The sequence below is a fragment of the Quercus lobata genome, chromosome 12, assembly GCF_001633185.2.
Source record: "Quercus lobata isolate SW786 chromosome 12, ValleyOak3.0 Primary Assembly, whole genome shotgun sequence".
Taxonomy (NCBI): Eukaryota; Viridiplantae; Streptophyta; class Magnoliopsida; order Fagales; family Fagaceae; genus Quercus; species Quercus lobata.
The window spans coordinates 29,319,769-29,347,169 of record NC_044915.1 but is presented as its reverse complement, the minus strand read 5'-3'; the positions used below and the strand labels follow the sequence as shown (position 1 = coordinate 29,347,169).

Sequence of the window (27,401 nt, the reverse complement as noted above, 5' to 3'; positions counted from 1 at the left end):
CCGTATATACTATACCATGACTATACGATAGTACTACGCTACCAATAGTATTACCATTTCTTCTATAAATTATGGTTTCCTACCTGTTTCAACTCACCAATCCCTCTCTCTTTTTCTCTTTCTCTGTGTGTCTCTGGAAAGATGGTAGCATTTAGAGTTTTGTGTGTGCTTCTTTCTGCTCTCATGCTGCTTAATGCACAACAAGGAAATGGTGCATTAACAGCACGGTCACAAAAAATGATAGCTAAGGTCAACGAGGATGGCCCTTATTTGGGGTTGGTGATTCCAAACCTATATGAAATGAACCCTCTTCTTGAATCTTCAAACTACACGGCTACCAACACCATAGATGTTGCTGGTATATAATGATACATACTGAAATTATTTTATGATGGGTTTTTTTTTTTTTTTTTGTATAAAAATATTGAATAGAATTTTCATTTCAGTATTTGTTCTAAATCCATTACTTACCATCCTCCTTCCACTATTTCTTTTGAGTTCACAGGAAGAAGATTTCGGTTTGGAACCATTGGTGAAAAGAAAGTCATACTAGTTATGACTGGACTGAGCTTGGTATATATATTTCTTTTTGACTTTCTTTCCTCTGGTGGACCGGTTCACCCACTTTTCTAATTTTATCAACTACTTAAAAATTTAGTTAAAGTTCTTTGGTCTCTCTCTCTCTCTCTCATTTTTATTTTTCTATACCTAGATAAATGCGGGCATAACTACTCAGCTTTTGTTGAGCCTTTTCAACGTAGAGGGAGTAGTGCATTATGGCATAGCAGGAAACGCGAACCCATCCCTCAATATAGGAGATGTGACCATCCCTCAATATTGGGCACATGGCGCTCTTTGGAGTTGGCAGGTTATAAATTTCTACCTTTAAATCCAAATGAGTTTGAGGATCTTCTTGTTTGCATAAACTTTGTGTACAACTTTCTTTCTCAATCGTTAATTTTGCATAAAGGCAAATTCTATATATAATTAGATGTGACATCAATGCCAAAAAAAAAAAATGAAATGTGTGTGTAGTAATTTGCATTTAGACTGTTGCATGACCAGCTTCTTATTAATTTTCATTTAGACTCATTATTAATATTACTTTTTTTACTTACTTATAACCACTCATTAATTATATCAGTAATTTGTAAAATTTTTTGTAGAAAAATTTGTTGTACTTCTAATTAAACACATTGATCATTAAATTTTAAGAATTCTATAGTAGAATTATTCTGAAAAAACATAAAGGATAAATGCATGGAACAATTAATAAATCTGTAGTAGAATTATTCATTTAGCTATATAAAATAAGTAATGTTGATTTTTGCTAATGTTTGTCATATGGTGCAGAGGTATGGGTTAGGTCCTGATGATGAGCTACCCCTGGAATCAGCTGGAGATTACACAAGGAAAATTGGGTACTTAAAATTTGCAAATTATACAGTAAATGTCACAGAAGGTAGCCCATATGACAATCTCTTGAACAATGTTTGGTATCAACCTGAGGAAGTTTTCCCAGTAGATGGGACTCCTGAGGAAAGACAGCATGCCTTTTGGGTCGCTGTTGATCCCTACTACTATGAAATCTCAAAACAGCTTGAGGTAAATTACTTATCTGTGTTCTTTTTTAAATTTTTTTTGGGTTTAATGTCTTCATTTTTTTTCTTCAGTTTATATAAATTGTTTTTAAATGATAATTATAATATGCTGTTAACTCCGCAACTCAAATTCCTTGTCAATTTAACTACAAGGCTCTTGGCCAGTTTATATAATATAAGTATATTATTCTCATCGATCAAAACATTGATCGGTGGATCATCTATATGTTTATTTTTGAGAAAGCACATTCAAACAAATATTGATTTAAAAAATAATTAATACACCAACCAACAATGGTCATGCCTTCATCAAAAAAAAAAAAAAAAAAAAAAAAAAAGGTCATGCCTTCGTGTATTAATTTTCACTTTTTTCTTAATAACAAAATGGTTGGTTGGAGAATTAATGGGTAATGTTAGAGATAAATATTCGTTTTGTCATATTTCGGTGATTTTTATTTTATTTTATTATAATGTTTTTAGAAAAGTGCCTCTACAGCTCTATTATTATAACAAAATTTTACAACATTTTTCACAATAAATTGAGTATTGACACGTGAGTTTCAGTTAGTTCAACTGGTAAAGTCTCTGATGGTTGTATAAAAAATCTAGGGTTCAATCTCCGTCTACACCAAAAACTGATTGGTGTCTTGATTTGATGATAAAGAACTATCATTAGGAGCGGGCACCATAAGTTAAAACTTTCTCAAAAAAAATTGAGTGTCGACCCACTATAGATAATAAAATAATAATAATAAAAAACCTAAATACATCACAATTCAAAACAAGGTTGTTATGTTTCTCAAAAAAAAAAAAAAAAAAAAAAAAAAAAAAAAAAAAAAACAAAACAAGGTTGTTATAAAAATATTGTGAGATTTCATTGCATGACTATATGTTATTTGAAAGGTTAAGACATACAATATTAATAACTTTCCTAATTTATCTTATGCTTTATTTCAAATTTCATTAGCATTAATTCCCTTAAAAAAAAAAAAAATGAACATGACATTTTCAATGACCTCATTTCATATGAGCTTAAAAAATGAATAATAATTTTGAAAACTCTGTTTCTATCAAAGGTAAGATATTAAAAGTCTCAGGGAAAAAAAAGATATTAAAAAAATCCTCTTATTAAAAGGTTATCTTTTGGACACAAAACCCACCAAAATCTTTTTTTTTTTTTCCCCTGTTCAGTTCTTTTCTTTTCCCACTACTATTGCAGTTTTGTGTTTACAATATAAGAGTAAAAGTTTTGTGTGACTAAACTAGATAAGAAAGAGTGAAAGATAAGTTTAAAGTTTTTGTAGGCCCTCACCCATGTACAGTGCTCTGTACGTGTTACTTTACTTTTCATTTGTTTTCTTTTTTATATTCCTTATAGTACATTATTTGTTATTATAATAATCAATATATTATATACTGTACGGCATTATAATTTATAAATGTACTTGATTAATTTGATTAAAATATATAGTATATACTACTATATTAACATGTATTTAGCACTTTAAAAAAAATTAACATGTATTTAGTTGTTATTTACAGCACATATTGAGTTATGAAATATTGTAAATTATTATTTTAGTTTTCATACACACAATTTTTTTTTTTTTTTGTTTTGTTTTTATAGAAATGGTCCCTAAAGATAAATTTCTACCTCCACCACTAGTAATATGTCTCCAATCCGATGGAATCAATTATATCTAAAGAGATATGGGAACATATTCCCTGCTATCAACAAATATGCATTTTCCTCAAAAAAAGAAAAAAAAAAAAATACAAACAAACAAACAAAAATGCATTGGGTATTTGGGTTCCATAAGAATTGGATGCCAACCATGTAACTTTAAATCCAATAATAATAGCTTTATAGTTCAAGTAGTTGGCGTTTATCGAAATTTTCAATAGAGTGAATCAAAATTCAAATAAAAATTTATCATATAATTGAAAAAGAAAAAAAGGCAATTCAACTCCATCTTCGTCGGGTTCTTAAAAGAAGTCCCAAATTTTTCTCTTCCTTAATTAAAGTCTTCTCGGCACTGCCTTCAGTCCCCTTAAACGTTCCATGATTAACCCAAACAACTCTTCTAGTTAACCAAAAGCTAAATCCCTTTCAACCTTTTGCCATATTGAAACTGACAATCCATTAAATACCTCACCAAGAACAAGAAGCTTGGCCCCTTTATTTGACCCACCAGGTTCAGGGCACAAGATCACTTACAACTTGTTCATGTCGTCCCTACTATCTCAACACCTATTAAACAATAACCTCATGTCAAAGAGACATGTATATCCTTATGTGGGAATGAAAAGCACACCAAATGAGAGAAACAAGTATAATATACGCATTTTTTTATGAGCTGGGTTGGCATGGGGCTAAGTTGGCTTTTTTCTTTTTTTTATAAAATTGATGTGACAATTTTTTACACATTTTAGTCATTGCACATTTTTAATTTGAGGAGATATATATGCTTCCATATATCATGCATGGTATGTGGGGCTAGCTATTTTTTATGGTTTCTTACAAGGAAAAAAACAAACAATCTCACTCTTCTAGAAATGTTTTCTTACCATACCATTTATGAATGTATATGTTGTAACTAAATGGCATTGTTCGGTTTCCTCATAAAAGAAAACTTGGATTCAAATCTCCCAACCCCAAATGTTAGAAGCTAATTAAAAAATAAAAATAAAAATACAATACATGTATATTGCTGGTGTCCTAAAAATTAAATTCCTTGAATGATCAGGACCTTGTTCTAGAAGGTTGTATTAACTCAACGACATGCTTGACCACAACGCCAAAGGTGACTAGGGTCCAAAGAGGAACAAGTGCAAGCATTTACCTAGACAATGCTGCATACCGAAGCTTCATCTATAACAAATTCAACGTAAGCCCTGTGGACATGGAAAGTGCTTCTGTGGCATTGATCTGTCTTCAACAAAGGAAACCTTTCATCGCTATTAGGGCCCTCTCAGACTTGGCTGGTGGAGGCTCTGCTGACTCGAATGAGGCTGACACCTTCACATCCCTTGCTGCCACTAATTCAGTGACTGTTGTTTTGAAGTTTATCGAACTATTGGCAGTCAATTCCGAATCAAGCACTGGCTATGCTTATTATTAGGGATGAGTGTGTGTATTGCTCCTAATATCTTTTTGGTAAATTAATGGGAGGCATGTCCATATATCCTTCTTCATGTACGTGACTTGGAATTTAAATAAAGGGGTATTGTGAAAATAAAGTAAAAAGTCTAAAAAAAAAAAATTTAGCTAGTCTAGACAATTTCTTTTGAAAAAAAAAAAATATGCATATATATATTTGATGTTTAGAAAAAAAATATTAAATTTACAACAGATGAAAGAAAAATGGTAATGAAAAAGTAAAATCCCAAACTAAAAATTATTTCAAAACCCTAGATTTTCCTTTTCCTCCACTTGATCAAGAACTCATGGAGATCTCAAGTGTTCTCATGACCCGCAGCATAAGTTAAGGCTTTGTCATTCATATTAAACTACAACTTGATTTATATCATTATAAAAATAAAATAATAATATAAAAAAACCCTCACCTATTGAAGCATAATTTTATCAATCAGATCAACTATCTTAAAATTAAAAAGGCTTGCATAACGAATGCTACAATCAACTCCTCGTATATGTCTCATTTTCTTGGTCGATTTCCATATCTACAAGAACCAATATCCATCGTACAAAAATGAAAGATTTATACTTGATTGCCCGTAATCTTTATCCAATCAATAAAATTAATATTCAAAAGAAAATATATTATGGTAAAAGGAATATATGTGTGTGTGTGTGTGTGTGTGTGAGAGAGAGAGAGAGAGAGAGAGAGAGAGAGAGAGAAGTATCAACATCATATCTCCCAAAAAATCTATCACATTGTTCACCCAAAATATAAAAAATAAAAATAAAAGAATAAAAAGTTAAAAACCCTACCAAACAATCACTTTATTGTCTAGACATTGGACATGGCTACGCATGTTTTATACATATTCTAAGAATAATTATTTCAACACGCTCTCTCTCTAGGGATATTTGTTATGTCTTTTCTGTATAGTGTGTTACTGTGTTTGATCGTCCAAGGGTTGGCAGAGCTTGATTCTTGAACCAATATGGTAGCATTTGTATTCATGCAATTCATCTGTAAGACTGTAAGCTAATCTATATTACAACAGTCACAAACGGCTATAAAAAGCCCAAGAACGATGAACAAAGAAGAAAAATTAAAGGGCCAAAGTAAAACTAATCCAGATTTATGTGCGCGAAGGTCCATGCTCACAAGTTTGATATAGATAAGATCCATGCCCACTTTAATTAAGCCCCATATCTAAAAATGTTATAAGAAATCCATAATAAATGTGGGTCTTATAGAAAAAACCGAGTGTTTGGAACACAGATGTACCAGTATATCCTATAAATACTATACTCGGAACAAATTTAATACAGAGCACATATACACCAATATGTCCTATAAATACTCAGAACAAATTCAATATAATTTGAGATATAAAATGATAACTTTAAGTAGAAACTTTTTTTAAATTTAAATATCAATTATATATATTTTTATGTTGATTTTTTTTTTCTCTTACTTTTTTAGATGCAAAATTAGTAATTAAGTTTTCATAATTAGGTTTTGCCAACATCTACTTTGTAGTAGATAATATAACTAATCTATTTAATCTTCTTGTAACAATCAATCTTAACTAGAATTTCATTAGTTTTATTTTATTTTATTTTATTTTTGAGAGTCTCATTAGTTTTTTTTTTTTTTTTTTGATAGGAGAGAATTTCATTAGTTTTAATTTTGAAAAACATCTTTTTGTATAATCAACTATATATAACAAGTCCAGTCAATAAAATTCTAGCAATAAATGCATTTGGAAATGAATCTAGTTTTTTATATAATGAATCATTAGTATGTTACATATTTGAAGATCTTATGATTATTTTTTCTTGGTATCTCCAACTCTTTTACATGAATTCTTATCATTTCTGAGATTTTCATCCAGTTAATTTATATATATATATATATATATATATATATTTATATTGCTAGCTAGTAACAAATTTATCAAAAAATCTTATTTGACATTCAATTGATTTCTTTCTCTCTCCCTCTCTCTTAAATTTTTCATATCAATACTTTCTAGAAGACATATAATTAAAAAATATTTACAAATAAAAGGAACACTATCTACAAAATAAAATTATATAATGATGACAAGTACAAATTAAATTTTAAAAGTGTAGAACAAAATTTATTTTATCGAAGGCACAATTGCAATTTCATTTAACAATGGGATTGCCTAAGAGCCTCAATTTGTCTAAGCAAAAATGGATTCAACAAATAAATTGATGAATTAATACTAAACAAACTAATATTAATTCCATATAGAGAATCATATACCATGGTTGAGGGTATAAAATTTAATAAAAGGAGATGCAATTGTGTGTGTGTGTGTGTTTGTGTTTTTTTTTTTTTTTAAATGAGTTTTAATTTACTTTAGGTAAGACAAGTATGGAGGAAAGCTTAAATCTAATTTTTAATTTTGATTTTGGTGTTGAGAGAGATTGCTTGGTGTATGACCACATGAGATATTGACTTTTAAAAAAAAATTATTTAATTTTCTTTTTTGGCATGTGTATATGTCTACTATAGATAGGAGAATAGATCTTATAACTTGTAAGTTGTAACTATATGCGTCATGGTCTTTATTTTTTCTGAACAATTTGTAGTATTAAGGGGTCTATTCTATCTGCCTTCTCCACCTGTAAAACGACTAGTACAAAAGGTTAAGCAGACAAGGAATGGGCTAATACCAAGGTTATCAGACTCGGATCGGACCAGGCAGTCCGACCGGGTTAACTAGGAACCGGATTGAAATCTGGTTTTTTAAGCATAGAGAACCGGACATGCCTGTTAATTCTGTGAACCCCTTAATCGGGTTTGGACCGCATGGTTCATGCAAAACCGATGGCATGAACCGTGTGGTCTAACCGCAGTTCAAGCATGCCTCTAAAATAAGAAAAATCAGAAAAGTGCACTTACCAAGTTTAGAACCTAGGCACGGTCAGAGTTGAAGCTAGAGCCTAACCACTCAGCTAAGCTTGCAAGTTGATGCTCAACAATAACCCAAAAAAAAAAAAAAAAAAACTTGAAGTAAACTTAATGCAAATTTTTTTTAATAAAAAACAACTTAACACAATTTTATTCTACTTAATTAAATTATCCATCTCTTACAAGGAATAAAAAAAAAATTATAATTAAAATCCTTCAAAGATATTCAACTTCACTTCAAAAATTAATCATAAATTTTTATGTTTTCATGGTTAATTATTATTTTATTTTATTAACTTTTTTATTTAATTATTAAATATATGCTTGAAAATCATTAAATTTCCCTCACATATATAGATATATTAGTCAATTTTGCTAGTTTTATAAATTTAATTTCTATATTTAGTCTTTAATTAATTATTAAAGTAATTATGACGTTATCGTGGTTTAACCTCAATCGAATCTCGATCCGACTTTAAAAATCTTGAACCTCTCCTTTTACCAGTTCTTTAAACGGTTTGGGTTTGAAAATCATGACTAATACATTTGCAGCTCAAATTACATGTGAAAAAGGAACGGCGTGCAAAGAAAATATTTATCAATTACATGGCCACGTTACCAATAATGGCATAGATAGATAGAACAGTGGGGACCATGATTGATTTTTTTTCTTTTTTTCTTTTTTAAGTAAAGAACATGCATGATTGGGAGAATCTCCTTTTAATTTTATAATTTTTAATTTTATAATTTTTTTATTTTTTAAATGTGATCTAATTTAGAAGGATGTGCTCATGGTGATTTCTCTTTTACAGGTTCGGCCGGCTGTATTATGAGTCTGGTCCTTAAAGGCAATGAACAAGTTAAGCTTTTGGTATATTTGAATATGTATACTTTTATAAATAAACAAATAGAAAGAATATATGGCCACGGAACAGTGAAAGCCATTTCGTAATCTAACAAAGACCAATAACTATAAGAGCTCGAGGTTCAAATGATCAATTTTTTAATAAACAACAGTAATAGACAAATGAACTAAAAGAAGAGTCCTGACTCTTGAACCCAATTTCTATAGGAACATAAGATAAGAGTGCCAAACCTTTTTTTTTTTAATATTATGGTCATAAGGCTTAATAAATAGTCAAATATTTTTTGGGTATGAAAAACTACGTCCAAAGTTGCCATTCCTACGCATTATTGTTGTTGTTTATATTAGACATATAGTCCAAACTAATTATAGGCTTATATACTTGTAGAATAAGCATATTAACCTTAAATTTGTCTATGATTAGCATAACGTTAGTCAAGTTTTTTTTTAGTGTATAAACTCTACATTGGGTTCATTGTAACACATGTGGTTAATATAATATGTAGCTGTTAAGGGCTTTCTCACTGTGGACTTAGGCTGTTAGTCCAAACAATGTAAACCTTATCGTGTGTGTTATCTCTTTGATGCTTCCACCCATCATTAATTTAATTATCACACACAATCACACAACTTTCACAATTATTTCCATGAGAGAGTTATGAAATTTGTTTAAGAGTGAATACTCATTAACTTGAAGAAAAATAACAATTACAATGTGTTTATATACAAACCAAGAAACTAACTCTTGGCCAAAACTAACTTAACTAACTTTTAACGAACTCCTAACCAACTAACAACTAAGTATAGCTAATGGTAACACGTGCTGCTCACATGCTCACTATACAAGGTTAGACTATATGTAGTTTTCACTTAATATGGCTGTGGACTAATGGAGTCACCACCTAGATTAGGTCTAGGAATCATATTGCGCCCTTTGGGCCAATCCACATACTAGATTATGGATTCGAAATTTGGGTACGACTTGGGAAGGTATTAAGCACCCAAGACCGACCGGCTTGTGGGCCGGCCTCCATTATGTGTTGTTAGACCGTAATCAATTAAAGAGTTTATTAAGAGAGCCCTAATCCATAACCTAAATATACATCATGCATTTTAAATAAATAAAAAAACATACAACATGTTAAAAACTTATCACAATATAAAAGGAAATAAATAAAACATAATCAAACAAAATAAATTAAACATGGCAAGTTGACAATTAAATAAAAACATACAAGGAAAAGATATTAGATAAACTAAATATGATAAAAAGATAAACATGGCAAGTTGACAATTAAATATAAACACACAAGGAAAAGATATTAAATAAACCATAAACCAAATATAGCAAAAGACTCAAACAAACATGGTAAAATAATTAAATATAAATAATTAACCTAAAATAGAGTCAAACAGAATCAAATAACATGTTAAAAAGTGATTAAAATAATAAAAAACAATATTTTGTCCTAATCTGAGTTCGGGGTGCGTACGCATACTTAATCATGCGTACTGTGTACGCATGGTTGAACCGTGCGTACGCATACTCAAAGATGCATATGCATCCTTTAGCACAGATTCGAAAAAATTACATTTTTACATATTTCATCATTCAAAGATATTAAAACAGAAATCAACCAAGCATGTTAGAACCCTAAACACTTAAACCAACATGAAGCAAATAAAACAAACATCAATATAAACAAGTAAACATGAAACAAAATCAAACAATTAAACTAAACTACAATAAATCAATAAACATGTTAAACTAACCTAGGAATTGCAATAACAAGATAAGAACAAGAAGAACATATTATAAACAACCTAAAATCAGACTAATACATATCAAACATAATCATGAACATCAAACAATTCAAATAAAATAAATATAAAAACTATGCTAAGAAACTCATGTGAATCCTATTGAACAAAGAAAGAGTTTATGGAAAGGACACTCACCTTGCTTTAGATTATGAGTTTAGAGTTTGTTTAACTGACCCATCAATGCCTACAACACAAAAATTAGATTGATAGGACAAAAGTAATCAAAAGAACTCAATAGTTTAGGTAATCACAACTCAAGAACAAGAGATTTTGAATTTTTTTTTGAGAAATCAATTTTGAAAAATAGTTTCTGTACTAGAACTAACTAAAGAGAGTTTTAACTTTGTCAAAAAAAGTTCTAAGGTGCTGCCTTAGGGTTTTGAAAAGAGAAAAAAAATGGTTTTAGAGAAGATGGAGGCAAAAAATAACTCTCTTTAGCTAGTGTTTTAATTGGAGGCATAAGATGAGTATTTATAAGTTAAAATTAGAGTTTTTAGACTTTTTAATGATCTTTGGACGTTCTCAAGGGTCCATGGGCCAGCCCACATCAAAGCATTATGTTTTAGGCCCTTAAAATGAAGTTTTAAAACCCAAAAAAAGGGGACTGCTTAGTTGGCCTAATTTCAAACAGTCATAACTCACTTAATATGAGTCCAAATTAGGCAAAATTTGTGTTCAAATTGAAGCCCAGAATGTCTACTTTTCAATGAAATAAATCTCACTCAAAAATTATTTGTGGATCAAAAGTTATGGTCAAAAAAGTGAGAAAATGTCATTTTTCAATATCGATTTCAAAGCGATTTGAGTACTTTTGAGTTGTAATTACTTCCAAATTATTGTGAACTCTTTAATTACCTTTGGTTGACATATATCAAGCTCATCATTGGGGCCAAGGACCAAAATTTATTAACGGGTGAAAAGTGCGGTGTCTACAATGGCCTAAGTTGTTTGCCGTTTAGCTCTATTTCACTTCTACAGCTTCTATGAGTTCTGGACTATGTGTTCCACCTTCTTCCTTTTGTTTCTTTGATTTATGATACTCCCCCTTAGGATGGAAATCATGAAAGTGAATGTTGAAGATGCCCATCCTGGTAAAAAGACCAGAAAATTGATTCCAATTCAAGGCTTTGGTCAACAGATCTGCTAATTGACATTGTGTTCTAATATCCATTAACTTTATAACTCCAGCTTACACCTTATTCTTTACAATGTGGCTATCTATCTTGATATGCTTTGTACGCACATGAAACACTGGATTAGTGCCTATATGGATTGCTGCTTGACTATCATTGAACAACAAGGCAACTTGATCATGCTTAACACTTACATCCTTAAGCAAATATAGAACCCAAGTTACTTCACACATTGCAACAGCCATTGCTCTGTATTTTGCATCTGCTTTTGACCTTGAAACAATGTTTTGCTTCTTATATTTCTAGGAAATTAAAGAATCACCAAGAAATAAATAATAAACTATGATGGATCTCCTAGAATCAATGCATGCTACCCAATTACATCTGCAAAGGCTTTGATATGCAAAGAGGATTTAGATGGAAAGAACAATCCTTGTCATGGAGTTCCTTTGAGGCTGTTTAGGCTTAGACACTGACTCAATCTATGCACAGAGTAAGTGATATTTGGTCTAGAGATAGCTAGGAATAGCAACCTTCCTATCAACCTTTTGTACATACTAGCATCACGCAACAAATCTCTTTCATCTTTGTTGAGCTTAAGGTTGACCTCCATGGGATTTTAATAGGCTTACAACCAAGCATTCCCACATCATTGATCACTTCAAGAGCATATTTCCTTTAGCATAATGATATGCCTTTCTCAGACCTAGCCACTTCCAAACCCAAGAAGCTTTTCAAGTTACCTAGGTCTTTCAACTTGACCTGCTTGGTCCAATACAACCTTTAAAACTGCCACAGCCTGTGGATCATTGCTGGCAATGAGTATATCATCAACATATACCAAAAGTGCCTTGAAAGAAGTACCAGTCTGCTTAGTGAACAAAGAATAGTTTGCCTTTGATTGCAGAAAACCATGCAACAATAGAATGGTTGAGAATTTCGAATACCATTGCCTTGAGGCCTGTTTAAAGCCATACAAGGACTTATTCAATTTACAAACAAGCTCCCCCTTGCTGTGCAAACCTGGAGGAAGACACATATACACTTCTTCATGCAAATCACCATAAAGAAACGAATTGTTGACATCCAATTGATGAAGAGTCTAGCCTTGCACAGTAGCCAAAGCCAAGAAGAGTTTAACAGTTACAATCTTGGCAACGGGAGAGAAGGTTTCAGTATAGTCTAAAGACTCTAAACCTTCCTGTTAAGTATATCCCTTAGTAACCAACCTTGCCTTGTATGTCTCCACACTACCATCAGACTTGTACTTGATTTTGAATACCCGTTTCCAACCAACAACCCTCTTATTAGGAGGCAAAAGAACAAGAGACCAAGTGTTATTAAGTTCTAAAGCTTGAAATTTAGCTACCATGGTAACATCCCAATTTGGATCACCAATTGCTTGATGATAAAACATAGGTTCTTTAAGAACAGAAATACTATTGCCAAAGTGGGAGTAAGAAGGAGATAACTTGTGACTAGATATATAATAAAATAGGATACTTTGTGGAAGCTTTGCATTTATAGGCCTGAAGGTAAGCAGGTGGTTTAGAAATCCTAGCAGACCTTCTAGGTAATGAATCAACAACGATAGGAGTAACTGGAGTAGGAGCAGAGGAAGGAGTAGACTCAAGACAGGAATAATAGATAAAGAATCGGTGAAGAGATCAGGAGTATCAGTAATGTCATTAGAAATAAAATTAGACAAATCTTCAGGAAGATCAGTAAAGTGATCTTCAAGAATAGTAGAATCAATATGTGTTGTGAAGGGTTTGTTAGAGGAGCAGAATGATGGATAGAATCAGTAATAGGTAATAGTGGAGCATCAGGGATACAATCATGATAAAAAGGTTCAGATTGAGACAAAGGTAGGGAAGAGGGAAAAGATTTAAAAGGAAAAACAAATTCTTGGAAAGTAACATCTCTAGAAATGAAACAAGACTTGCTTTGTAAATTCAAGAGCTTATATCCCTCAACTCCATAAGGATATCCTAAACAAACACACTTGAGGGCTCTAGGATAGGATCAAACTTGCCTTTATTGTGAGAGAGGGTAGAAGCAAAAGATAGACATCCAAACACCCTAAGATGTGAATAATCTGGAACCTTGTTGTAAAGAATTTCAAAAGGGGATTTATTATTCAAAAGAGGATAAATGAGTCTGTTGATAAGGTGCACTGTAGTGAGGATGCAATCACCCCAATAAGCAATAGGAATGTTTGATTGAAGTTTTAAAGCTCTTGCAACACAACATCTATGCTGATGTTTCCTCTCCACAACTGAGTTTTGTTGTGGAATGGCAACATAGCAATGTTGATGAATGATGCCATTAAGCTTAAAGAAATCAATCATTTGAAACTCAAGCCCATTGTTAGTCCTAAAGACTTTAATGGATTTACCAAATTGAGTTTTAATCATGGCATAAAAGGATTGCAGAAGAGGTATAGTTTCAAATTTAGATTTCATAAGATAAACCCAAGTTGACCTAGTATAATCATTAACTATGGTAAGAAAATACTTGTGACCAGCAACAGTATGTACCACATAAGGACCCCAAATGTCACAATGTATCAAAGCAAAAGGAAAATCAGAAACATGATTATGGAAAGGAAAAGGAAGCCTTCTATGCTTAGCAAGAGGGCAAATCTCACAAATTTCATTAGAAATAGAAGTGATATTAGGAAGTACATTCTTCAAAACAAAAATCTTATCATTAAAGGGATGCCCAAGTCTAGAATGCCAGACAGAAGCTGGAATTTTGACATTATTGATTACATGAGGCTGAGTTTTATTGAAAACAGAATGAAAAACAGAATTAAAGATAGATTGGAAACATGGAGTAGCCTAGGACAGAATTGGAATGGCACAAGTATCAGAGGGGCTATGTTGAAGTAGGTACAACCCATCATGAACTTCACCTACACCAACCATCCTCTAGCAATTAAGGTCCTATATAAAACAGATTGTGGACAAAAAGATGAGACAACAATGCACTTTCTTGGTGATTTGACTAACAGATAAAAGGTCGAAGGAAAAGGATGGAACACAAAGAACATTGGTTAAGATCAAGGTTTCAGAGAGTCATATAGAAGTAGAACCAATATGAGTCACCAAAGCAGTTTCACCATTAGGAAGCTCAACCACACAATTAATAACAGTAAAATCAGTCAATATATGAACAGAATGCACTATATGGTTTGTTGCCCCAGTGTCAATGACCCAAGTATCACCATTAAATGTTGTTGTATTAATAATTGGGGTAGAAAAGATTGAATGCCTCAAATCAAGACAAGTAGAATATAAAATACCTGCCATGGTAAGAGCATTTATGGTATTGAAAGAAGAGGAAATAGCTAGATTAGGGTTAACCACATTGTTCGCTATGTGTGTTTCCTTGTTGCCCATGTTGAACTGATTGTCCTTGTTGCCAATGTTAAGTTGAGCAGCTTGCATCTGAGTGCACAACATGGTCAAGAACTGCTAACATTATTCTTAAGTAAAAGGAAACTGAGCAGATGTTGAATCCTTATCTGCATAATCTTCTTGAGCATTGACTTGATTCACCATAAAGTTCTTGCCTTTAGGCTTGAAGCTTGGTGGAAAACCATGTAAGTTGAAGAATTTTTTCATGACATGACCAAGCTTCCCATAGGGAGTACATATGGGTCTATCTTTCCTTTTTGAATTCTTTCCTCCAATAACACCAAAATTGCCAGAAAAACTAGGGAAATTGGAGTTAAAGTTGGGATTAGAACCCTTCACTACCAAAGTAGTAGACTCTATGTGAACAAAATTGCCATGTCCCACACTCCTTTGCCTTTCTTCTTGAATCAACAAGGAGTAAACTTTGTTGATGGATGGTAGTGTATCCATTAACAAGATCTGTCCTTTAATTTGAGAGTATGAATCATTAACCCCCATCAAAAACTACATCACTGATTCTTGAAGATGAAGATCATCAAGCTTTTGAGTCAAATTGCAAGTACACTTTCCACAAGAACAGACTGAAGTAGGCCTAAAATTCTGAAGTTGATCCTAATAGACCTTCAATTGAGTGAAATAGGTGGTAATTGAAGAATCACCTTGACTGATCGAAGCAATGTCCTTTTGAAGTTGAAAAATCCTAGGTCCATTGCCTTATGAATGTGTGTCTTTAAGATCATTCCAGATTTCCAATGCAGTATCTCTGTAAGCAATGCTAACTTGACTCTGAGGTGAAACTGCCTTCATCAATCAATAACCTACCATATTATCGCAACGAATCCAAGCATCACTCACTATTGGAGTTTTTGCCAATGGAGAAGAGAGAGTGATGCTGCCATTGACAAAACCAAACTTGTTCTTGGCAATCAAGGCCTTCTTCATTGAATGAGCCTAAGCATGGTAGGTCTCACCAATCAAAGCCTCAAACATAAGCATAGCAGTTTAACGGTCAAAACCTCAGGATGTTGGATAACCACACGTAGTGTTGAAGGAACACACATTCTCAAGATGGAATCCATAATCTCTTTCTATAGAGACATGAAATATTCCCTTGAGATAAGTTTAATGGGAACTGGTTATTCAAGGCTAGTCACTTTAGTAAAGAGTTACTAAAGTTTATATTTATGGAATTAGATTTCATAAATATGAATAATTAAAAGATTCAACTGGGTACTCAAGGAATAAAATAGTTGTTTACAAAGTGACAGTTTATTATGACTTTGTTCACTATGAATATTTCATGGAGGGGTCAAATGATATCATATTAAAGTCTTGGAATATAATTTATTAATAAAGCTTAGAGTGCAATTATATTTCCATAGTGGTACTTGTTATATAATTAATGGTAACTTTGGGCTTGTCAAGAATTGACAGATAAGTCTGAGGCTCATTGGAACTAGAGCCTTATTAGTCCCTTTGTTCCCATCCCAAGCCACACACTTAAGCCCAATTAGGCTGGCCCAAAAGGCTAACCTAATTAGATAATCAGTTATTTATTTAATAAGAGTTATTAAATAAAGTAACTGCTAAGGTAGTTAAAACGTACGTATGATTAAAAGGAAGAGAAAATAGTTTTTTCTCTACAGAATCTTGTAAATACACTTTTCCAAAAAGGAAAATTAACGTACGTAAGAACTGATTGAGAGACCACTCATCTTGGGCACCATGTGGAATTGGGATGGAGATTGAAGGTATTTTCAAGTCTTGTTTTTTGAATTTTATTGCACCAAGGTACGCTTTCTTTTCTTTGTTCTAGAATTCAAGATTACATGTTATCTATCATGAATGAAGTAGATTCTTGTGTTGCTTCTGTTGTGGGTTTTGTATGAGATGCAAAATTAGTTTTTTCTAACATGAAGAACTAAAGATTTTAATAAAGAACAATAATAAACAAGAACAAGGATACACTAAAAATATAGTGTACAAAGAAGTATTTAACAATCTTCCAAAGGTAAAAAAAAAAACTTCTAACATTTTTTTTCTCTCTAATATTATCGTAAATACAAAATTTTGATGAAAAAAATTCGATACATGTAACTACAAGTCTCATTAGAGCACAATTGGTATGTTAAAAGGTAATAATTTTCTATTGAGATGTTATCATTTTATATATGATGGTTGTTATACCAATACAATTTATTTATTTTGTTATTATAATAATTTTTTATTTGGTTATTGTTTTCCACATAAAATATATATTCTATAAGTTTATAATAAAACCGTGCAACGTATTAGCCTATAACTAGAATAAGAGTAAGTTTAGAAACCATATTTTTCATATTTCTACTTTTCCACTTCCCTAACCAAATATAGATGATAGAAAATAAAATATTTTCTATTTTCTCATTTTTCTAATTTCTTAATCAAATGAACCCTTAAGGTTGTGGGTGGGTTAAGCAAAAGGATAATGGGAAGTTGGAAACCCTTTTTGGAAGATGCTTTGTCTACAGCCTCGTGTGGTGTTGAGGAGGGCTTGCAGTGTTACACTCGATGGAGGTGCAATGCTTAGGCCTTTGAAGAATGTAGTGGATCATTAGCTCTAGTTCAGTCTATGGAAGATATTTTGGGCTAATTAAGCAATAGTACATGGTGGTATGTTTCTTTTGTTCCTAGATAATGGTCCTCAACTTTATTCAATGGGCTTTTATTGTATTTCAATTGGGCATGTCGCCTCTCCATCATTCTTGACTTTGTTTCAGTAGTTGAAGAAAGAGATAGGTATGACACTATGGCTATAAGGCGATAGCCAATCTCTTTTGCTTTATTTTGGTAGTAAAAAACCATACTTATCCTGATCCAAAAAAAAAACCATATTTATCCATTGGAGGGTAAAAAAAAACAGTCAAGAAACCTCCCCATTCCACCATTGTCTTTTTAGTTGGTAGTCTACATCCTTTAGATTCTCTAAGTGCTTCTTTTAAAACTTAATAATACAACCAACCATTTCATTCCCCACCTTAATAACATTTTCATTAGATCACACCCTCTTGGTCGATGTTGGTGTTTAAGTGAGGCGAGTAGCATATTGTGGGCGTTTTAGCTATGGAGATGATGTGTGTGCTAATCAATGTTACGATGTAGCTTAAAATTCTAGGAGGGTAATATGTGGCAATGCTACATTCGTAGCATAATAAGAATTAATCTTTTAGAAAAGAGCAAGACTTAGGTACAATACTTAAATGTTGTTCCCTAGGCTCTTCTTTTAAGATTCTGCTAGTACTTAAGTGTTGTTCCTTAAGTTCCCCTTTTAAGATTTTCCTTTTAAGATTTAGCCAGTACTTAAGTGCTGTTTCTTAGGTTCCCCTTCTAAGATTCTGCCATGTAGATTTTTTCTCATGAGATAAAAGTGCATTTTTTAGTTAAGTAGTCATATGGGTAAATCTTAAGAGGGGAACTTAAGGAACAGCACCTAAGGTATTGTACCTAAGTTTTGTTCTTTAGAAAATGTGATATTTTAGAAAAAAGAAATACCATGTTCATAATATTTTTTCAACACTTTTACAATAAACTTCATGTTGTGAAAATGTTGTGTATGAAACATTTCTCTTTTTAAAGTATTTTTAACCAAATATAAGAAAACAAACAATTTAAAAAAAAAAAATGGGAACCAAATGGAAAAACAATAGAAAAAAAAGACCAAAATCACATAGGCCATAGCTACATTCCACAGTTCAGACCAAAATCACATAGCTGATAGCTCAAAGGAATCTACGAGTCCCCAAAATTACAACAGTTCAAAAAAAAGGTTTAGCAGACGTAAAAAAGAGTAACTACAATCTACCAGACAAGACAAAACCTTATGCAATGCAACCCCTTTTAAGAATTTTATGATCATGATGCCATTGATTAAACCCAAAACCAATCAACGGAAGTCACTGTGACACGGCAATAGCTTCACCATTGGTTGTAACAGAGGGCCCACTATCAGCCTCTTTAAAAACCTTAACTATCTTCTCCTTGGGAATCAACTGCAGATATGTTGCCACAGCACATCCCCTCTGTGCTGAATGGCAAACCACCTGGTTGTACTTGTCAGACCAGTAAGAAGCCATGGGGATAACTATGTGAGCCACTGGAGGGAACAGTGGGAGCCAATTCAACGAGTGCCAAGCCAATACAGCGTAATGCTCAGCCACTGGCTCGTATCTTGTGTATAGTTCCTTAACTGTTGGCTCATACTTGGTGTAAATGGTCCTTGAGACGCTTTTTGTTGTGTCAACCACGCCAGCTCGCTGCACCTCCGAAGCCACAGCTAGAGCCACCTCTGGCACCTTGTGAACCACTATCAAGGCCTTGCTTGATGCTTGCTTCACCAGTGATGCACTACAAAAAAAATCGTCCTGTCCCAGCGTTTTTTTCCCGGCGTTTTTACAAACCACCGTAATAGATAAGCCTGGGATAGGGTTACTAATTTCCTTTATAGTGAAAGACCTATCCCAGCGCTTTTAAAAGCACTGGAATAGGGTCCACCTATTCCAGCGCTTTAAAAGGCGCTGGGATAGGTGTTTCTCCATAAGGGAATGGAGGGACCTGTCCCAGCGCTTTAGAAAGCGCTGGAATAGGTGGACTCTATTCTAGTGCTTTTAAAAGCGCTGGGATAGGTCTCTTCATTCCCTTATTAAGAGAGGCCTATCCCAGCGCTTTTGGAAGCGTTGGAATAGGTTAAAATATTAGATACCCCCAAATCTAAAAGTTACCAAAATCCCCCTGAAACATAAAAAATGACTGAAATACCCCCCGAAATCGAAAAAATGACCAAAATTTCTAGGCTTTCAGGGTACTTTGATCATTTTTTAGGTTTTGAGGATATTTTGATCATTTTTAGGTTTCTAGGTTATTTTGGTCAATTTTCAGGCTTCGGGGTAATTTTGGCCATTTTTAAGATTTCGGGGGTATTTCGATCATTTTTAGGTTTCTAGGTTAATTTGGTCAATTTTCAAGTTTCGAGGTTATTTTGGCCGTTTTTAACGTTTCGAAGGTATTTTGGTCATTTTTAGATTTCGGAGTTATTTTGGTTAATTTTTAGGCTTCGAGGTTATTTTGGACATTTTTTAGGGTTTTGGGGGTATTTTGGTTATTTTTTTTGGTTTCAGAGGTATTTTGGTCATTTTTTAGGTTTCATGGGTATTTTCGTCATTTTTATGTTTCGGGGGTATTTTGCTCATTTTTTTGGTTTTGGGGGTATTTTGGTAATTTTCTTGGTTTTAGGGTTATTTTGGTCATTTTATGGGGTTTGGGGGTATTTTGGTAATTTTTAAGTTTCAGGAGTATTTTGGTCATTTTTTGGGTTTCGAGGGGTATTTTGGTTATTTTGTAGATTTTGTGGTTATTTTGTTAATTTTGAGGTTTTGGGATATTTTGGTCATTTTTGACGATTTTAGAGTACTTTGGTCATTTACACTTTAGGGGCATTTTGGTAATTTTGATAATTGGATAATTGGATGGGTTGGGGTTTACCCATAATGATTGGGTTTGGGTTAGAAACAATTAGTTAATTGGGTTTTAATGGGTAAATAGGTTTTATATACCCAACCTAATTAAAATATTAAATTATATTTTAATATTGTTGGTCCTCGAGTCTCATCTTACATTTTTTTTAGCTATTACATTATATTTTACTAATTTTTAGTGAGGAATTATATTTTATTAATTTGAAGTATTAAATTAGTTTGAAGATTAAACTAAATTAAATTTTGTAAAATTGAATTATTAAAAAATATTTTTATTACTTAATATAATTTATTTTATTAATTTGTACTGTTAAATTATATTTTATTAATTTGAAGTATTATATTCAATCTTATTAATCATGAAAATATTAAATATTATTATTTATATTGCTATTTATAATTTGAATTATTATAACAAGTGGGAAGTTTGAAAATTTTTAAGTGGTACGAGGGACCTATCCCAGCGCTTTTGAAAGCGCTGGAATAGGTGGAAAGCACTGGAATTGGTGGACCATATTCCAGCGCTTCCAAAAGTACTGGGATAGGATCACTCATTCGCTTATAGGGATAGACCTGTACTAGCGCTGGAATAGGGTCCACCTATTCCAGCGCTTCCCAAAGCGCTGGGATAGATCTTTCCAAAAACACTAGGATAGGTCCCTCATACCACTTAAAAATTTTCAAACTTCCCACTTATTTTTTTCACCTTCCCACCTCTTTGGCCTCTCATTTTTGGTCTCCCACTTCTTTACTTCAGAAGTTTTCCTCTCACCCACATTTTCTCACGCTCTCCCTCTCCCTCTCCCTCTTCCTTAACCCACTTCCCCTCCTCCTCTCTTCTTCTTTACTCAAAACCCACCATTTCTTTTCCAAAATTTCAAACACAAAAATACTACCCAAAACCACAAACCCTACCCAAAGCAAGGTAAGTCTCTCTAGCTCTCATTTCTATTTTGTAGCAATTTTTGTATATATATTTGTTGTTAAATTTCTGGTTTTTTAGTTTTGATTTTGGTTGAAGTTTGGTTTGGGTTATGTGTATATTTTTGTGTAACTATTGGTTGATTATGTGGGTTTTAGTTTTGGTTTTGCTTAAAGTTTAGTTGATTTTGTGGCTTTTTATTTTTGATTTTGGTTAAAGTTTGTTGTTAAATTTCTAGTTTTTTAGTTTTGATTTTGGTTGAAGTTTGGTTTGGGTTATGTGTATATTTTTGTGTAACTGTTGGTTGATTGTGTGGGTTTTAGTTTTGGTTTTGGTTAAAGTTTAGTTGATTTTGTGGCTTTTTATTTTTGATTTTGGTTAAAGTTTGCTCTATTTTTGGAGGAACTGTAGGTGGTAGTAGTGCTAACAAAAATTTGCTCTATTTTGGAATTTAATTTTTAACCACTTGTGATAGTAGTGTCCATGGCTAATGGACCTGATTATTGAGCTAAAGTACTCTATTGTTCCATGAAAATCACAAACTTATTTAGCTTCACCTTAAAATTAAATTTCTTTCATAATGTGATATTCTTGCAATGGACAAAAATGGTAGAGTTTCATCCAATGTAATTTTACGTATATGTTGTCGGGGGTCAGGACAAGATCCGTCCCTTGTGGAGGCACTATTTTCAAAGCACACAGGGTCTTATATTGTGGTGGACAGCAATGACAAAGAATTAAGATGCTGAGCTGATGGTAAACTAAAGTTTTGCTAGATAAGTAAGCCCTTTTAATTATGAGGTTTAGTTGAACATTGATGGTATGGGTGCTTGAACACCTATTAATGGTTGCTTGTATTGGATCTCCTTGACTTATAATTCAATAAGAAATGGGGACCATACATCCTATCATCTTTAAATTAAAATTGCAATGAGATTTGCCTTTATATAAGAGTTCAAACAATAAATTTTCTTATCTGACATTTGCACCAAATCCTTTCTAAATTTTTTTATGTTAGGTAGTTAGTATATGTATTTATTGATGCAAGACATGTCCTTAAATTATGGGTTAGTTTTGAGTGTCATTAGAACCTACTAACCTCATATTCATTATTCCTTTTTTCTTTTCTAGTTGGAGAAAAGATTAAAAGTCCATCTATTTTGTTCAGGGGTTGTTACTTCCAAGAGGGTGCAGAGGTAAAGATGGATATGGTCAATCCAAGGTAGAGAGATTAAATCCATACCACAACAGCTGGTATGGATTCAATCCAAGGTAAAACTACTAGTTTTAAAGACTTGAGGTAGGTCAAATTCTTTTGATTGGTCAGTATGTATTTCTGGCTGTGAACATCCTGTTTGGTTTTATTTTGATATTTATCCTAGCATTACTAAGTAGCTCATGAACCACTACTTCCTCTCTATCCTCATTCCTTTTCAACTTTCTCATCTTTTACAATCTTTGTTTGCAGATTTTGTTCTCAAATATAAAAACTGGTTTGAGTATGGAAAAAAAAATGTAGTTGTGATTTTATTTGCAATAAAACCAATGATCATAGATTAGATTAAACCTAAAAACTATGCTTTAATTGATATGCATAATTGACTACATATATGTATAAGTAAGTGAATGGCTAATTGTATTATGATTATATACTAAGTAAGTACAAAGCAATATATGTGGCTATTAGGTGGTTAAGTTATTAGATATATAGTTGTTGGTCTTTTAATTAAGTACTTAAGGTGTAATTAACCATTGGTGTTTTAAGTGTGGATTTAAATCTAAGCCAATCAAGGAAATCAAGGATTGATTCTCCAAAAAAAAAAAAAAAAAAAAAAAAAAGAGATCAAGGATTGATGTGGTTTAATAAAGGAAATTGTGAATTTGTAAGATATATATATATATATATATATATATATATATATATCCTAGTAATTTACTTTCATTATTTCCCATTAATTTGATATTTATCCTAGCATTACTAAGTAGCTCATGAATTACTACTTCCTCTCTATCCTCATTCCTTTTCAACTTTCTCATCTTTTACAATCTTTTTTTTTTTTAGATTTTGTTCTCAAATATAAAAATTGGTTTGAGTATGGAAAAAAAAAATGTAGTTGTGATTTTATTTGCAATAAAACTGGGTTTGTAGTTTTTTATTTATTTATTTTATTTGCATTATATATCCACGTTTAAGGAATGATAGAGGATTAGTCTTGCTACAATTTTTGTTATGTGAGTGCAACTCATTTTATGTGGAGGTCTATGTACTGTGAACTTCCAAAGTCAATTTGCTCTTTATTTTGGAATTTAGCACAGGGATAAAATGAACTAATTTCTATGGTAGGTTTAAAGTGTGTTTATTCTATACGGTTTTTGTTTCAACCAAAATTAAATTCTGGTTTCGGTGTTGTTTGTTTGCCCCTTGAAGCTTGGATGGTGGGAAAAATCTAAATTGGGATTAATTCATTGAATAAAAAAGATTAAATCAATTATATGTTATATTGTTCATGGCTGATGTGGGCTCTATAATTTGGTCAACACTTCCTAGCCTAATATACTAAGAATGAAAAAACCACCCCAAAAAAAAAAAAAAAAAAAAAAACTTATGATGATGATGATAATTATTATTCTCACTACAGACTTTTGTTGTTGAGAAAGTAAATTGATGCAACCTATTCATACCTTTTTTACTTTATCTTTATGCACTGGTTAACTTAGTAGTTTATAATTTAGACTTAGCTTTTGCAGGATTAGTAGCTTGTTGTAAGTTTGGGCTCCTTTTTTCATGAGGTAGGCAGTGTGTTGCTAAAGGGTGAGTAAAATATGCTTCATAATATCCTACTACTCTATAATTATATGTCAAAATTATTGTTGTGGTGGGTTGTTGATTTGGAGTAAGCGGGTGGCTTGCATGGTGATATAAGGTGGTGTACTTTTCATTATTGGGAGTGTTGATTGTTATTTCTTTAAAATGTGTTCTTAGTTGGGTATAGATTGAATTTTTATTTTGTGCTTGTTTTATGTCTTTCATGGACAATATGATTTGTAAAAGTGGCCAAAAGGCCATTTGGCAATAATTGAGAAGCATGAGATACATACTTGTGGTTCCAAAAGCTATGCCCAAACAGTTGATCTCCTTGTAAGAATTAAAATTTATATATTAGTAACAAATCATTTTGCATTTTAAAGTAGAAGTAAATGTGTTTCAACACCGTCGCTCTATTTTTCTGAATGTAATGACATTGTTGTTGGAAAAAAAAAATGTAAAGCCAGTAGACATGACAAATAATAAATGATTTTTTTTTTTGTTTTGGTTGTTGTTGTGTTGGACAAATAAGTAAATAATAAGATGCACCATATTTTAGGGTTAATAATATGGTGCTAGACCCCTAAGGACATTAGTTGTGGTTCAATTTGTCAAATGTAATAATTGCATGCTTATGCAAACAAGTTGTTGATCTTTGCATTCAGTAGTCCTATATTTGCTGATTTTCTCAAGCTTAGATCACCATTCTATCACCAAAATGGCATTAGGGTTTTCCAGGCAAACATGCACCATTTTTGGCATTAGAAAGTCTAATACATTGGATATAAAAGCTAAACTTTTTGACACTTATGTGGTGGAATTTTCACATTTCTATTAACATAGAATTGTCAAAATTTGTTAGTAAAATGAGTCATAAACATGCACATCAAAAGCCTGTAAATGTGATGGGTGATAAATTATTAATGAGAGGAACCTTATATCTCACTTTACTCTTGATAGTGTAGTCAAAGATTGTTATATATGTTTTTTGCCTTTACAGCCACTCAGGAATTAGTTTCCTTTTAGCAAAATAAGACAATTGGGTTTATTTGAATTTAAGAAAGAAGTAGAAGAGAGGGGAAGGAAGGATGGAGAGACATAAAATATTGTGATTTGTAACTAGCTATAGGATGATGGTAGGGGGAGCTCTTATTATGTTTGGCATCAATGTCCGGTCCGGTCAAAGCAAAACCAAGATTTAATTAATAGTAACTAGCCCATGAGGCTTTTTTTATTTATTTAAAATTTTGAGTTTAATATAATTTTTTAATTTGAATTTGTTTATTGTTAATGAGGTTGTTTATTGTTAATGAGGTTACGTGAAGGGATTTTTTTAAAATTAAAATTTAGGATTTTCACAATATTTTTACAACAAATCATAGGTGGTTAGTTGTTATTGGTTCAAATTTAATCACATGTCCTCCAAATATTGATTAGGTCATAAAATGGAATTATCATGCACTGATGGGCATTGGAAGAACTTCAATCTATGATACCTATTATATTTTCACATTGTATTCTTTTGTGTATATCTCATTATATACCCATCCGTACAAAGCTAGATCAGAAGTATTATCCTATCTCTTTCCATTCATCATGTTTCTTAAAATACTCATATGATTGGTAAATATTAAATTTTCGATTACCATATCATACCCTTTTAAAAGTAACTTCTTAATAAACTTAATACTATTTTCAACTCTAATTTTTTTTAAGGCATCTGACCAACTTTGCCAAATAACTAGAGATTATTAGTATGATAAAGAGTGGTTAGGACCTAGTCTCTCTTGTAGGAATGAGATTATTAGTTTTTGAAAGCGCTGGTATAGGTCTTGAACAAATATAATTTAAAAGGCCTTCTCTTTTGCGTACTCGTAAAGACTCGAGAAGCATACCACGATGTAGATCGCCGCCACTTGTACGAAATCCAGATACTTCAGCCCTTTCTTATTTTCCTGAACCTTCAATATCCAAATCAAAAATCACATTACAAAATAATATTACTAAAAATTTTCAACGTATATTCTGTTTGGCTGTAAAGAAAATAAAGCAACGAGCCAAGAATGAATCAGTGATGAGTGATCATACCGACGTCTCTGATGGCTGTCTGGGTTCTGAAGAGTCTGCCATTTTCGGAAAAAAAGCTAATGCGATTTCTTCTAGAAAGTACGAAACCCTAGAATGAGAGAGTCTTGAGAGAATTTTGAAATGGCTCAATACAAAACGGTGAAGACCAAGCGTTGCAACGATTCCCTTTTAATAGGGATCCAAGTAGATCTCCATGGGGAATCGAACGGCTACGGTGTGAGGTGTTGCCACGTGGCGTGTTTTAGATGAGGTAGGGTCACATGGGTCAAGTCGTTTGACTTTGCTATGCTGCTTCAACTTGGAAAATTAAGGGCCCGTTTGGTAGAGGAATTTGAATAATATTGTTTGTAATTTTTTAAAATACGTGTGGGTGAAAAAGTGTATGAAAATGTGTGTAAAGTTGTTTAAAAACTGAAAATGTGAGTTTGAGCTTACCTACCAAACAGGACCTAAAACCGGCCAATGTGAAGCGCGGAAGGGTGAGAGTACACGTGGACGGTGGGTGATGAGTGACGAGGATGTGGGATGTGTAGGATGTGGACATGTGGACATGTTAGGTGGCATTGTTATCCGTATGTGTCAAGGATTGTGGATGAGGAAGATATATATTCTCTCTACATGGCACAGAAGGCAATGTGGCACTACAATCGAGGTTTAGTTTTGTGTCTTGTGTGCACCCCATCAATTTTCCGCATCATCTCAATAATTTTTTTACTTTTGAAAAATCGGCTGCCTGTACTTTTTGGGGCCGTTTGGTAGAGTAGTTTAAGTAATGTTGTTTGTATTTTTTGAAATATGTATGAGTGAAAAAGTGTGTGAAAATGCATGTAATGTTGGTTAAAAACGGAAAACATGTCGCTAAAATGATCTACCAAACGGACCCTTGATTTTTCTCTATTTCAATTGTGCAATTGGAAACGTTGAAGGCAAACAAGAGAGTCAAACTCAAATATTCAAAGAAAAATTTCATGTGATGACGTGACAACTACAAAAGCTAAAGAGTAGAAGAGATAAGTTTAAAGAAATAGGGTTTGGTTCAAGTTTGAACACTAACTATTTAACAAAAACTTCGGTAATTTATAGTTTTATTACTAATTCAACTGTTGTGAAAAAATTTGTATTTATAGCATTGTTCAACAAATAATGGTTC

The 27,401-nt window shown here is 32.4% G+C and overlaps 2 protein-coding genes across 2 annotated transcripts; one reads left to right on the top strand and one right to left on the bottom strand.

Moving 5' to 3' along the window:
* Nucleotides 1–64: 64 nt before the first annotated feature.
* Nucleotides 65–4,850, top strand: LOC115971775 (bark storage protein A-like). The gene is made up of 5 exons (XM_031091803.1): nt 65–358; nt 506–573; nt 713–868; nt 1,354–1,605; nt 4,349–4,850. Exons 1-5 carry the CDS (start codon nt 142–144, stop codon nt 4,721–4,723), a joined length of 1,068 nt encoding a protein of 355 aa, XP_030947663.1. The 5' UTR covers nt 65–141; the 3' UTR covers nt 4,724–4,850.
* Nucleotides 4,851–18,857: 14,007 nt separating this feature from the next.
* On the bottom strand, nt 18,858–26,293 carry LOC115970501 (stress-related protein-like). The gene is made up of 3 exons (XM_031090129.1): nt 26,252–26,293; nt 26,059–26,124; nt 18,858–19,400 (listed from the first exon to the last, which is right to left on the bottom strand). Exons 1-3 carry the CDS (start codon nt 26,291–26,293, stop codon nt 18,858–18,860), a joined length of 651 nt encoding a protein of 216 aa, XP_030945989.1.
* Nucleotides 26,294–27,401: the final 1,108 nt, after the last annotated feature.

What these genes read in the sequence shown, in the direction of transcription:
- LOC115970501 (XM_031090129.1), bottom strand. Translation starts at nt 26,293, where the DNA reads ATGGCAGACTCTTCAGAACCCAGACAGCCATCAGAGACGTCG. An exon ending in GACAGCCATCAGAGACGTCG is followed by an intron (nt 26,125 to 26,251) that starts GTATGATCACTC and finishes TGGATATTGAAG; the next exon opens with GTTCAGGAAAATAAGAAAGG. An exon ending in TGGCGGCGATCTACATCGTG is followed by an intron (nt 19,401 to 26,058) that starts GTATGCTTCTCG and finishes TTCACTATAAAG; the next exon opens with GAAATTAGTAACCCTATCCC.
- LOC115971775 (XM_031091803.1), top strand. Translation starts at nt 142, where the DNA reads ATGGTAGCATTTAGAGTTTTGTGTGTGCTTCTTTCTGCTCTCATGCTG. An exon ending in GCGCTCTTTGGAGTTGGCAG is followed by an intron (nt 869 to 1,353) that starts GTTATAAATTTC and finishes CATATGGTGCAG; the next exon opens with AGGTATGGGTTAGGTCCTGA. An exon ending in AAATCTCAAAACAGCTTGAG is followed by an intron (nt 1,606 to 4,348) that starts GTAAATTACTTA and finishes TTGAATGATCAG; the next exon opens with GACCTTGTTCTAGAAGGTTG.